Raw genomic sequence first — 14,495 nt, forward strand, 5'->3', positions numbered from 1 at the left:
TACCATTAGACTTGTGATTTTATTGGTATAGAGAATTACCAAGTGAGAAAACTTCTTCACCTAATTCAGGTCAGCATCTCCCTACAACTTAGAGTCTTGGAAATTTGCTTAGAGCCCTGAGAAGTTAAATGAATTTTTCCAGGGCCATACAGCCTGCTTGTATCAGAAGCAGAACTTTAAATCAGGTCTTCCTGGCTTCAAGGCCAGTTCTCTACATCATTGCCTCAACTTAACTAGTGAAATTAACAACTCATATTTGTAAATTGTTTGTGTATAAAGCAAATCAACATGGTACCTCATTTGACTCCCACAATAGCCCAGTGAGATATATGGGGTACATATGAAAATGACTATCTGTGAATTTTGGGGGTGAACTTGGTGACAAATTGGGTCAGGATATCATAACTCTTGCCTGCCAGAAAACCATCTTTCTAACAGGCTCTTCAAAGAGACCAGGAAAAGACTCAAAAGGCCCTGTCAGAAATAAAGCTACATGATACAAATCATAATTGATACAAAACAAATTGACCAAGCTCTTTGTTGTTTTCTGTGTTTAACCCTTTGGGTAGCTCCCTGAATAGCAGAGAACAAGAGACTCTCAGGGATAAACATAGGGAAACCAGACCCTTCTGGACGAAAGTCTGTAGGCAGCACTAATTAAGTAGAGGAAATGTTGTAGAGAGCTGGCCATGAGCCAGGAAGACCTGAGTGGAAAGCACATTAGAGTTATTGGCAACAGCTGCTACATTTCTGCTCTCACATTCAGTTCATCTGCCATGCCCCCTAATTTCAATAACAGGCTAAATGAATCTATGTTGGGTATGAGTTTAACGTTTAGTATTAGATTATTAGCTCCCTAAGGACAGGGGCTATCTTTTGCCTCTTTTTATATCCCCAATGCTTAGCACAATGCCTGACAAATAGTAGGCACTTAATAAATGTTTGACTAATCGATTGATAGCATGCTAATTATAACATTTATGTGCTAACCAAGACCCACAGAGTTATTAGTTTATTGATTAGGATCGTGATGATGAATTACAAGCCTAAGAGTGGGCTAAGCTTGTCAAACTTAAAGTGAGGAAGCTCCTAAAACCTAAATGTGCTGACATTGGAAAGAGATATCATTCCAGACTGGGAACAGGGAGTAAGAGAACTGTGGGTTAGCTCTAGCATCCTGAAGAGGTCATGCTGAACAACATTAGAATAAAGAACTGGGCTCTGCAATATGGCCTAGGGGAAATTTTCACTGGGTGGGTAATTAGCACTTTAATTCCAAACATTTTTAAAGAGATTATAAACTTATTTTTTGTTCGCCTTATAGATAATAAAACCTATGCTCAAATCCTTCAGTTTACTTGAATATGGATTGGGAAAGGGGTATAGATGCTTCATGTCTGAGTCAAACAGTAGTGGCAGCATATACTAAGGAATTAGTAGGCGTATAAAGTACAAGCGGGATTTTCAGCCCAAAAGTAATCAGACATTAGTCCTAATAAAAGTGTCACACACAAGTCTGCATGTGATTTGCCCTGAGAGTATACTGGTTGTGATGACCAGGAAGACCCCTACCTTTTCTTGAGACTTATGGCATATTATTAACCATATTTTATCAATGAGGGAATTTTGGCCAAGGGAGGTCAAGTGCCTTACTGAAGGTCACATAGTTAATAAATGTCAGAGCAGACACTTGAACCTATGTCTTCAGCCTTCAAGACTAAGGCTCTTTTCATTATGCTTCCTCTTTCTTTCATAATTTTGGGCTTCAGATTACTTTGTGCTGGAGGATAATGATTCCATTGAACCATTAACTGGGCTTAAGTCCTGTCTCATCCATTAAATTGGGATTACAGAATCATAAATGAAGAGCTAGAAGGGAACTCAGAGAACCTTTAGTTGAACCTCTTAGGGTTGCCTAAAGGTTGGAATTATATCTCTACCATCCTATTTTGAGTCTCTCCCTCTGTGTTTTTCCCTCTAGTAAAGGCTGAAAAAGATTTTTCTATTCATGGTGCCAACAGTCAGCCCACTCCACCACCACCACCACCACCACCACCGAAGTATCTCTAGGATTCTTTAACTATTCCCTGGCCAAATCACCCCTGGTCCTTTCTCCTTAGCATTTTGAGCAGTGCCTCCCGGATGTGCTTGGACTTGACACTGTAGATGATAGGATTGAGCACAGGGGGCACAACCAAATACACATAGGCAACAAGGGCATGTACAAGGGGGGTGCATGCCTACCAAAGCGGTGGATCATGGACACTCCAATGACTGGGATATAGAAGACCAGAACAGCCAGAATGTGTGAAACACAGGTGTTGAGGGCCCGGATCCGTTCTCTAGGAGAGGCCAAACCCATCACTGTGTATAAGATGAGTCCATAGGAGAGAACAATTAGCAAGGAATCAATACCCACTGTGGACAGCACTACATATAGTCCATATAGGATATTGACAGTGATGTCAGCACAGGCCCGCTTCATAACATCTGCATGGAAACAAAATGAATGGGACAGAAGAATTTTTCTAGGACAGAAGTTCAACCTCTTGAGCAAGAAGGGGACAGGAAAGAGTGAGACAGTGGCACGAGCCACAATAGCCATTCCAATCCTGCCAATGACACTGTTGGTAAGGACAGAAGCATAGCGCAGTGGGTTAGAGATGGCCACAAAGCGATCAAAGGACATGGCCAGAAGCACTGAAGACTCCACAACAGAAAAGGAATGGAGGAAAAACATCTGGACCAAGCAGGCATCAAAGGTTATGTGGTGATAGTCAAACCAGAGCACAGACAAGGTTGTGGGAAGTGTGCACATGGTAAGACCTAGATCAGTGAAAGCCAACATGGAAAGGAAGTAATACATGGGCTGGTGCAGACTGGGAGTCCTCCTCACAGCTAGCAGGATCAGGCAGTTGCCGGTGACAGCCACAGTGTAAACAGAGGAGAAAGGGATGGAGACCCATCCATGCAAAGCTTCCAGACCTGGAATGCCAATCAGCAGGAAAGCAGATGGCTGAAAGGAGGAGCTGTTATCATGGGAGTGAGGAAGGGACATCCTTGGAGTTCAGGAGCAGACTCTTAAAAGATCACACTTCCTCTGTCTGTCCAGACTAACCTAGAGAAGAGATAAAATAAAAGCCTATTTTTCTTTTCTTCCATGGGGATGTAGAAAGGACCCTAGACATGTTCCTCAGACTCCAGATATTGGAACTTAGACCTCCTTGGAGTTATAAGACAGTATTTAGGACCTCTCAATAGCTGTCCTCATTATGCATCTTGGAATTATTATTTGGAACTCATTCCATTTATGGGCAGCCTAAGCTAGATTACAAACTAACAAACACAAATGTTTCAAGATGGAATTGGATAAATTTGAGAATGAAAGAAATCTGATGGTTTCCCTAAGGTAAGCTTACAGATTTTAGTCAACTTCAGCTTTTAGAAGGCCACATCAAAGAAGAAAACCATGGTTTAGAACAAGCTAGCTTAGAGCCCTTGCCAGACCTAGAGTTTTTGGTTAGGCACTAGGGAGACAGAACTTTGAGGTTGACTGGAATTGTGGGGTGGCAGGGGTGGGGGGCCACTGCTTCTAGTGGGCTTCAACCCATAGTTTGGGTATTACAGTAAAAAAAAAATTTCTGAGACTGTGAGACTTCATTTTCTTCCTGCTATTATTGGGCTTAGGGTGGCTTTGAGGAGAGGAGTACTCCTTAGGTAATAATAACTCATCTTTGTATAACACTTAACGTTTGCATAGTATTTTATATGCATTATCTCATTTGATTCTGAGGACCTTCTAATAAAGAGACACCATCATTATGGCCTTTTTACAGATGAGGAAACTGAGAAATAAAGTAAATTACACAGGGTCACATAGATAGTAAGTCCTAATTCCATTTCTAGTGTTCTACTCAATGTTTCACACTTCCTTTTAGGAGACAGGGTATAGACCTTCTTTTCCCCCATCTCCTTTCCTTGGCTTGTCCCTCCCTAATGATATGACATCTCATGTATTGGCAGGGATCAAGAACTTATGGAGTCATTTTAATAATGGACTTAACAGGAAAGCAAGATACACAATAACTGCAACAATACAGATAGAAAGAATAATAACCATAAAGCAATGAAATGAAGTGCTACAAGAATGATACAGAGTAAGTTTGGCTCCAAAGAAGCAATACTTTCCCTGTTCCTTTGCAGAAATGGGTGTTCACAGATGTAGAATATTACATATGTTAGATATATTTTTTTTCCTGATGGGGTAATTTGTTTTGCTGGAAATTTTTACTTCTTAATCCCTTTTCTTTAAGAAAAGAAATATTTGTTATAAGGAATGATTCCTTTTTTTTTTTTTTTGCTTTTTTGGTGAGGCAATCAGGGTTAAGTGACTTGCCCAGGGTCACACAGCTAGTGAATATCATGCGTCTGAACTGAACTCAGTTCTTCCCAACTCCAGGGCTGGTGCCCTATCCACCATGCCACCTAGCTGACCCACGAATGACTCTTATGAGAGAATGAGGAAGGAGTAGGAGAGATACAGAAGGGAATACAACTTTGATGTAAGGACAAAAGATACCAGTAAAACATTTATTTTTTTAAAGAGAAACATGTGCCTTTATCTATCTTTGGATTCCTTGTCTGCCAGGTTTCTCACATTTGTTCTTCTCTCCTCTCTCCACAATGTGCTCTAGTTCAGGATGATTACCTTTTGGCTGGAATATCTGATAAATTTAGTCTTCTAATCCATCATGCCAGTGTAATCTTCTGGACATTTCTATGTCCACAAAAAACTCAAAGGCATCAGATTGACAATAAAACAAATAAATGCCAAAGCTTTATACTGGGATTTTAGACCCTCTATAATCTAATAGTTTTATTCTGCTTCTCTAGCTTCCTCATTTTATTTCCCAGCAACATTTAATATGGATTAAGCACCTTCTAAACACAGAGCATTCTGCTAGCTCTGAGGGGATACAAAAATGGAAAATGACACAATCTTGACTTCAAGGTGTTTACATCCTAACTCCTTGTATGTTTTGGCTTCTGCACTTTTGGCCATGATATTCCTTAAACCTTTATTCCCTTCTTCTCCCCTACCCATCAATCCAGGACCCCCTCATTAAAGACAAATGAACAAAAAACAAAGAACCTGATTCATAACTTATTTTTACCAGGAAGTTTTCTCTAATCAATCTTGGCCATTTCCAATTTCCCTATATCTTGTTTGCATTTATGTGTATATTCAGTATTATTTCCTTATGTTTATGTTTATTCACCAGTCTTAATTATTGTGATCTATCTTGCCTTCATACCAGTGGTTCCTTAAATATGCAGCTATACTTTTCTCATAGTTACCAACCTAGGACTCTGCTTATAGACAAGGGGAATCAGTCCCCAGGTTGGGGAATGTCTTACTGCCTTATTTTTCCTTATTCCTGTACCTCCCCAGACACCGAGGCTAGGATGAAAAATGTCTTCAAGCCAAGCCAAGCCTTAATTCTCAAGTGGATCCTGGGACCTGAATCTTTGTATGACCTAAAATTTTTCCTTAGCCCACAATTTCAATTCACTCTCCAGCTCAAACTGGAGTTTAGTGTACCTTACAAAGGGCAGGTAATTTAAAGGGGTAGTTTCTCCCCCACCCCTACACTTTCTCTTTCTATCTTCTCCTCACTATATTGGGTAGAGAGAAATAACCTGAAAAGAGCAAGTCTATGAGGGAGATCCTGGGTGCTTTATATTAAAGAATTATTATAATTGTATTATAATCATTTATTATAATCACATAATACATATATATATATATACATATATGTATGTATATATATATACATATATGTATGTATATATATGTATATATATATATATATATATTATAATCATGTTAAGCAAAAGTAAGCCTGACATCAAAGTGTGCATAGTTATATTGAATTGCTATCTAGTCCAGTCTTGTATTTGAGCAGAGTCATCTTCCCCACCTGAATGTAGCCTTGGACAATTCACATAACCCCTTTGATTCTCTGCTTTCTCATCTATAAAATGGCTTACTAATAATAATTACCTACCCAAATAATTGTGACGATTCAATGAGAAAGCAGATATGAGAGTGACATACAAAACTTATCTCTTTGTGTGGTATTATAACTTGTCATTAATATTGGTATAACTCTCCTCCTCATTTCTTCCTCTTCCTGCTTGCTTGGAGCCACCTCCCAGCTTCATAGTCACAGTGAGTCAGAGGTAGATATGAAGTAAAGTGAAGAGGAGATGAGAAGGTAGAATAGAACTGGGTGAAGGAGAAGAAGGATGGAATATGAGGGGATAAATAATTGGTAGGACATCATTACCCTTGGTCCAAGGTAAGCAAGAAATAGATATTTTAAAAAGACTATATTTCTTTCTTCTGCTTCTACCACAAAAGGGACATTCGACCCTATTCATTTCTACCAGTCAAGATCAGCAGGACTACTGGGGAGAGGGAGTCACATCTGGCAGGCTGGGAAGGGAAGGGACCATAAGGAAAGAAGAAGAGCCTTGTGCTCAGAGTGGGAGAAAATGTATAGGAATAAAGCAAGAAATAAAGAGAAAAAAAGCTTCACCTTTTAGGGAAAAAAGATGCCAATTTAGCAAAAGAGACTTATTGGGGAAAGGGCTATGAACGCCCTAGATAAAGAAAAACTGTTCAAAGAGATGGTCTTCCAGAGTGACAGCAGAGAGTCAGAACTATCTCTAAGGCTGAATTGTAAAACTGTCTTACTTATGTACTTAGACTTCCCACATACTCAATCAGGAATATTTCTTTCTAAAAACATCGCCTCATCTTCTGAGCCAACCCTTCTGAAAGACAGTGCATATATTGTAGGAAGGTAAATGTTTGTAGGCTGCTTCAGGTAACACTTAACTAAGCACTGGCTAGATCCCCTTGTTTGCTCCCATTTATCTGTCCATTCTGTTTCATTTCAATTGCTTTCTCTAAGCAGAAGCAAAGTGACAAAGAAAATGATAAATCTGAAGAGTTATTGCTCACACAGCCATGGGAATCTCCAGCTCCAAAGACTTGAGTACTATGAGATTTGGGGCAAGTTTTTTACTATAATCCCTGGTCCTATATTACTTCAGCTTGAAGAGGCCCTAACTATGGAAAAACGAGCAAAATTTGTTGATCAATAGTGCTATTTGTTGCCTAAAGGAGACACAATTATGCAATGGAGAGTTCACTAAATTAGGAGTTAGGAAATCTTGATTAAAATCCTGACTCTGTTTTTTCTTTATCATAAATTGGACAGATGCAAATAATCGGACATTTGCAAAGTAAAAGTGTTGGGCCATACAATCTGTAAGCTCCCTTCAAACTCCAATATACTATGACTCCATGGTTTTGAGGTAAGAGCTGAGAAGTATGAGTTGTCCCGAGCTTTTAAGTACTCCTAAAATGCTTCTCATGGAAGGGAAACTGAGAAACCATTTTAGCTATCCCTGTGACACGGGACAATCCTAACAGATCCTTCTTGACCTCTGGAGTGTGTGTGTGTGTGTGTGTGTGTGTGTGTGTGTTTGTGCATTCCCTTACTACAGTCATAGTTTCATAACATTCTGGGGCATCCCTTATGACAGGCAGTCCTTGAATTTTAGGGAGGCAGCCATGTCTAGTGCACTTTCTATTATATGTTGCTATGTATTATCTACTTTTCACCTCATTTAGTCATATCTTCTGCCCATTTCGCTTTCTATCAACTCCTCCAAAATTAGGGGATAGATATATCTGATATAGCTTCTGTTTCCAAACATCTATAGGTAGGGCTGAAGGTACTACCTCCCATTCAATTTTCTATGGAGGACTATTGTCTAACCTCAATTTAAAGAGATAGATAACTCTATCTTACCTATTTCTAAATATCTAACATATATCTATAAGATAGAATTCTCTATCTTAGGACCGGTCCCAGCCCGTAGCCACTAACCTCAGCTTTCACGTAATGGTTAAATGCTACTCTTCATTCTGCCTTATCCAGTCACTTGTACAACCAGAAGTCACCCTTGCTGATCTCTTATACCTCGGCAGAGGAAAGCTCATCTAGAAACTGCAGTCCCCCTAGAGAACCCTGAAATCTGGGCTACGAGTCTCTGAGTAGGCTAAGGCCTCTGAGGAAATCCACTTTGTTTGGGTGAGTCCTTTTACGATGGACTTTTTAGGTGGGGCCTAGGGTGGGATAGGACTGCCAGAGGAATTCTGGGTACTCCTTAAGTGCTAAGGTGGTGGAAAAAAAGAGGGAGAAAATAAGAGAAAGACTAAGAAAGGATAGAATGAAGGGGAAAACAAAAAAGGAAGGATAAAAGGAGAAAGGAGGAGGATAGGAAGTTATAATACTTAGATGAGATGAGGTTCAAGAGGAATAGAGATCAATGGGAAACTAGTACAAATGTATAAGGCTAAAAGCCATTTCCCAAATGGATAGGGAATCAAAGAAGCAGTTCTCAAAAGAATTTCAAACTACTAAGAACCATATGAAATATTGTTCTAGATCACAAATGATATGAGAAATGCAAATAAAAACAATTGTAATAGTTCCCCTCATACGCAATTTGGGAAAGATGAAAGTAATTTCAGTGTTGAAGGGGTTGAGGAAGAAAAGTAAGACTAATACCCTGTTGGTGAAGCTGTAAATTGGTCTAACCATTCTAGAAAGCAATTTGGAATTTTGCATATAAACCAAGGAGGTCAATGATAAAAAAGAGAGGCTCCATGTACACTAAGACGTATTATCAAATTTTAAAATGTTTTGGTAGTGCCAAAGAACTAGAAACAAAGTAGAAACTCAGTGGTTGGGGAAAAGCTAAATGAATTGTGGTGCATTAAGATAATACAACATTACTGTGCCATAATATACAATAGATAAGATCAACACAAATAAACAGGGGAAAGACTTAGATGAACTGATCACAGTGAAGTGAGCAGAACCAGGAAAATAAAGCACATAATATAAATGCAAATAACAATAATAACAAACCAATAAAAACTGAATTGTGAAATTATAATAACCGTGCTTACGCCTAAAAAAAGGTATGAAAACATGCCTTCTGCTTTTCTTTGCAGAAGTGGAGAACCATAGATGTGAAACACTCCATAAAATGCTGTACTTGGATGATTTGTTGATTACTTTTGCTAAACTGCTTTTTTTTTTCCTGTTTAACATTCTACATTAGAAGAGATGACTCTCTAGGAGGGGGAATATAGACAAAAGTGTTGGGAAATGTAACTGATGTAAAAACAAAAGATAGAAACATTTTAAGAAAGAATGAAGAAGTGAGCATTTAGATGAAGTTGGTCTCTTTTATCATCACTGCTCTCATCATTTCTTATGAGATACATTACAATGTAATGGACTTTTTTATTGTCTAATCAATATTCTCAGGGGGGGTTTTCCTTCATCTCAATTTGGTGGAATAGACTAGAAGTAAAACAATGCTCCCAGACATTGATATGAATAAAATTGTTAAAGCGGACATTTTTGTTCAGGAGCCTTGACACTTTTTTTTTTTTTCAAATCACAGGGGTGTCTATCCTTATGACAACAGGAATAACAAGCCCAGAACTGGCGGGGCTGAGGACTGAGTGTATGGTCATTCTCAAAAATTATTCACATTATAACTAGGGAGCCCAAAGAGGGCCAAGACTAACCCATGGGAAGAAAATTCTAAAGGCTTTGGGAAGAAGAGTTTAATTTTAAATGATTTGGCAGGTGGGAAGATGTAAGTTTGGAGAGGAAGAATGGCATTTCCCTGCAAGTCTTACATCTGAATTTGAGCCACTTGCTACATTATTTTGAATGATGTATCACTGTGGCAGTTTTACAGGTTTGAAGGTGAGGAGGTTTGCTCAATGTCTCCTGTTCATTTAAACTCCTATATTTGTCAGCAAAGACATCTCCAAATGAAATGTTTAACACTGAAAAACCCACTCCTGGTTTCATAAGAGGTAGGCTACTGAATCTATTCCCTGTTCTTTACTGTGGCATGTGGTGTGGGTACGGTTTATTCCTAAGGAGCTTGTTTTCTACTGAGAGGAAGTGTAGACTTAATAAACCTACATCATCACTCCCTTGGAACAAATTATTTAAAGCTTTATTTAACATTATTCTCTATAATGTCCCCAAAGGCAGGAGTAGAAAGATAATCAGTATACAATATGCATGAATGTGAGAAGTATGAGAGAAATGCCAAACATAAAAGCTCCATACAAATGATTACCAGAACAACTTAAAAAACCTGACTCAGTAACTTGGCTTATACCTGCTATTACAATCTACTAATTATGATGCCTAAATTTCATCTAAATATAAACCAATTTACTGGACTTCTAATTAGGCATTTTACCAATTACTTCAGCTCCAAACATGAGTATGGAAAATTAAATGACTCCTAGTATCTGTCTGATGATAAAACAGCCAGACTTAGTTAATCCTTTTGTCAGTAGACATCCTCTTCAAGGCACTGGAGAGTTACCAGGTATTCCTTCCTCCTGAATATTTAGCTCTGACCCAGTGGTACCCAGGCCCTCTAGATATTTTGGAACTTACAAGGTTGCTTCCAAGCTTGGCTATTTTAAGTGAAGATATCCACTCAAGAAGATCAGGAAAGAGAACACAAACCCACACACAAACCCACACACCCACACCCACACACACAAATGCACATGCACATGGACACACAGAGTTCAGACCAGATTCATGCTAGGCTAGGTAAGGCATATGCTACAGATTGTAGACACTCATTGGCAAATGAAGGCTAGGATGAGGACGAGGGCAAGTAATTCCTTCCTTGAACTCCCACTCAGGAAGCAGCATGAGAGAGTCTTGAAATGCTTTGTACCTGGAAAGGAAAAGAAAGTTGAGAGGTCAGCCATTCCCTTTCGTATATCCACTGAGTCATCAGGTCTTCTAACTCCATAGCCAATAACGGGCCCAGTCCCTTTAAACCAGAGACACAACTGACCAGAAACAGGCCCTAAACATCTCACGTGGTCATGTAGAATGAAGAATGGCAACTTTGTGCGTGCTCCATTGGATGGAGCCTATTTGCCAATTCAGCCTCACTACCACTGTTGTTCTGGTAACACAGTATCTGGATTTGGGGAAAGAAAAGGAGAAAATCTATAAATAAGACTTATAGGTCCAAAGGACATTTAATAAAATATATATTACCTGCTGACAACAACATCCTTGAGAGGACTAGAAAAAAAGAGAATGTGCTGCTATCTTTCAAATATACATGGAAATTGAGGTGGTTTTGTAAAGTGTTTCCAAAACGGCTTCTGACATTACCTTTTTGTGCAGAAAAAAGTTCCTCCTCTGATCTATGTTGTGGATGTTCCCTCATTTTCCAAGATTCTAGGAAAGTGGTTGGTGAGGAGCAAACCGTTATTTGTTACCTTTGCTTACAGATCCAGACTTTGGGATTTTGAGTAGCCCAAAGATGATAAAGCCTATTTCACAGGATGAAAGCTCTGTTGGCGTCTATGAGGTTGAGGGGGAGAGGGAGTGTTCAGCAAAGTAGCAAGACATTCAGGGAACAAGAAAGTCTTTCCTGTACCTCTCACATCTGAATTAGGATCATTTATTGAAACAAGTTGAATGAGGGTTCATTATGTAAGTTTTAAAAAGTTTTTTTTTCTTAAGATATTTTTATTTATGTCTTTCATTTTAACATTGTCAACATTTCCTCCTGTATTTCTCTTATTCTCTCTCCCAGGAAGATATCTTTTAAAACAAAGAGTTATTTATTTATCTTTTTTTTAAGGCAATTGGGGTTAAATGACTTGCCCAGGGTCACACAGCTATGAAGTGTCAAGTGTTTGATCTGAGGCCAGATTTGAACTCAGGTCCTCCTGACTTCAGGGCTGGTGCTCTATCCACTGCGCCACCTAGCTGCCCCGTTACAAAGAGTTTAAAAAAAAAAGAGGAAGAAAAACAAAAATTAATCAAAACCAATGAACACATTCCAAAAATCATGTCATATTCAATATGATAGGGATCTCTGTATGACTTCCTGGAGTTTGAAGGTGAGGAAATGATCAATTTCTACCACACATTTAAATTCCTCCATTTGGTTTGTTTTGGGGGGATGAGAGTCATAGGGTGGTAAGATCCCGCTCCCCTCATAAATACTTTCTTGACATGGACTAATAAGGGTGATGAGGATGATCACATCTATAATATCTGCAGCATGAGGGCACTTGGGCCCAAGCAATAATAATTAATAACATTTGTATAGCGCCTGCTATGTGCCAGGTACTATGCTAAGCATTTTACAAATATTACCTCATTTGATCTTTATAAGAACCCTGAGAAGTAAGTACTATTACTATCCCATTTTACAGGTGAGGAAACTGAGGCAAACAGAGATTAAGTGATCTGCTTAGGGTAACACAGCTAGTGTCCGGCTAGATTTGAACTTACGTTTTCTTGAAACCAGGTTTAGCACTACATGCGCTACGCCATCTAGCTGCCTAGACATTCATCAGCGAAGTTATAACTTGGGATGCTAGAGGAGATCCTATTTCATTTATCTTAGGGGAAAAGAAAATAAAGAGAAGAACAATTAAAATCTGTTAAATACAGAGATAGTAGTCAATTAATAGTGGCTCGAGCTTTTCCCAGGAAGTTCTGATTCTAAATTAGCTTGCTATTGCTAGGATGACAACTTTGAGTCATTTTCTCCAGTAAAGCTCAAATGACTTCTGATGGATTGCTTATAGCATGTTTTTTTTTTTCCTTCGGGGTGGTGGGGTGAAGGTAAAAAAGCAAACTTTTATTAAGTGCTTATTTTGTGCTAAGCACTATGCCAAGTGATTCGCAAATATCTCATTTTATCCTTACAACAACCCATTGAAGTAGGTGCTGTTATTATCCTCATTTTACAGATGAGGAAATTGAAGCAAACAGAGATTAAGTAACTTACCCTCTGTCATCCACCTAGTAAATGACTGAGGCTGGATTTAAATGCAAGTTTCCTGACTCCAGGTCCAACTTTCCATCCACTGCTTCACCAAGCTGGGATTTTATATATGAATACCAGCTCAGAATCTGTGGGTTGCTGTTGTGTGTTTGATGAGGGAAATTGATTTCCAAATATTGGAGGGAAAATCTCATTCATTAATATAGCTATGTATAAATGTGTGTGTGTGTGTGTGTGTGTTTGTGTGTGTGTATTCTATAATAAGCAATATCAACCCACTTATATTCTTTAGAAGAAAAGTGACACTGGAAGCTATACATGTTATCCTAACTCATTCTAATGAGCAAATATATCTTAAGAAATATTTAGAGATTTAATTTATATTTATTTCTAAAGATACATTTGTATTTTCTGAACAACAACAAAGAGTGTTCTAAGGTTCACTTTCAAAAAGTCGTCCTTTTTCAACCCCCCTGCCTAGGTATATCTCTTTACAATCCACAAACTATCTGCTCCTGAAGTGCCTCATAGGAAATTGGAGTCAGACAGAAAGAAAGAACAATGAAAGGTTGTTTCCAAAAGCAGAAAGTGTCCCAAAGAAAAGACGAGGGGAGGGGGGAAGTAACTTGGGTGGAACTTTGTCCATGAAAGATGAGTTTCTAGAATCCTTTCCACACAACAAGTCTATGTTACCATCTCCATTTTACAGATACAGTAACTGAGGCTCAGAAAGATTCTGTGACCTGCCGTAGGCAATGAAGCTAGTAAATGGTAAAATTGGGATTTAAATCTATATCTTTTCTGATTTCCTAATCCTCAGCTCATCCTTTGCACTACATCAAGAAATTTCTTCTCTGATATTGGCTTGTTAATATATATGGGAATATATATTATGTGAAAATATTTTCTTGTGAAATAAAGAAAACCCAGTATGGACTCTCCATGTATGGAGACTTCTCCACCCCAAACCACCCCCCCCCCTTCTTCTTTCCCCACCCTTGGGCTAAGCTGCAGTGGTGCCTGGAAGGCAGGAATTGACCTGAGCAACCTGTGATTCTTCCTATCCCAGTAGCTTCTCTGAGTCACAGTGGGAACCGAGGCCTAGCCTGGTGCTCTGAGCTAGCCAGGCCAAAGTAAACAGAGCCAGGAATCAAGCTTAGATTTTTACGACCCTTGTTCCCCAGAGACTTTGTTTCACTGGGGAAAAAAAGATTTCTCTCACAGAAACAAGTGCCTGTGTGACTCTCATGACCTCATGGGTCTGGCACAGTGCAGGCCAAACTCCTCTGGGCAAGTTGGTTTAGCTGCAGCAGCTCCCAAGAGGCCCTCTCCTCCAGGAAGTCTTCCTAAACAGAAAACCTCCTTATGATTCCCTCCTTCCTATTTCTATGACAGCTCAGTGCCCAGGACAATCCTTCTGTCTTCAGTGGCTACCGCAAAGGAACCCTTATGGTTAGAGGGGTAAGGGATACGTTCTTGTTTGTCCAGTGGACTTAGTGTCCTCGTTCAGCAGTCTTTCTGGACTCCAGTCACAGAGT

At 39.2% G+C, this 14,495-nt stretch overlaps 1 protein-coding gene across 1 annotated transcript; it reads right to left on the minus strand.

Moving 5' to 3' along the window:
- Positions 1 to 2,096: 2,096 nt before the first annotated feature.
- LOC110195219 (olfactory receptor 51I2-like) lies at positions 2,097 to 9,315 on the minus strand. Its single transcript, XM_020967851.1, is given in 3 exon segments — positions 2,097 to 2,230; positions 2,233 to 3,029; positions 9,287 to 9,315. Coding segments are annotated over 3 exon segments (960 nt in total).
- Positions 9,316 to 14,495: the final 5,180 nt, after the last annotated feature.

This window comes from Phascolarctos cinereus, unplaced genomic scaffold, assembly GCF_003287225.1.
Source record: "Phascolarctos cinereus isolate Bilbo 61053 unplaced genomic scaffold, phaCin_HiC Scaffold_726;HRSCAF=1367, whole genome shotgun sequence".
Lineage (NCBI taxonomy): Eukaryota > Metazoa > Chordata > Mammalia > Diprotodontia > Phascolarctidae > Phascolarctos > Phascolarctos cinereus.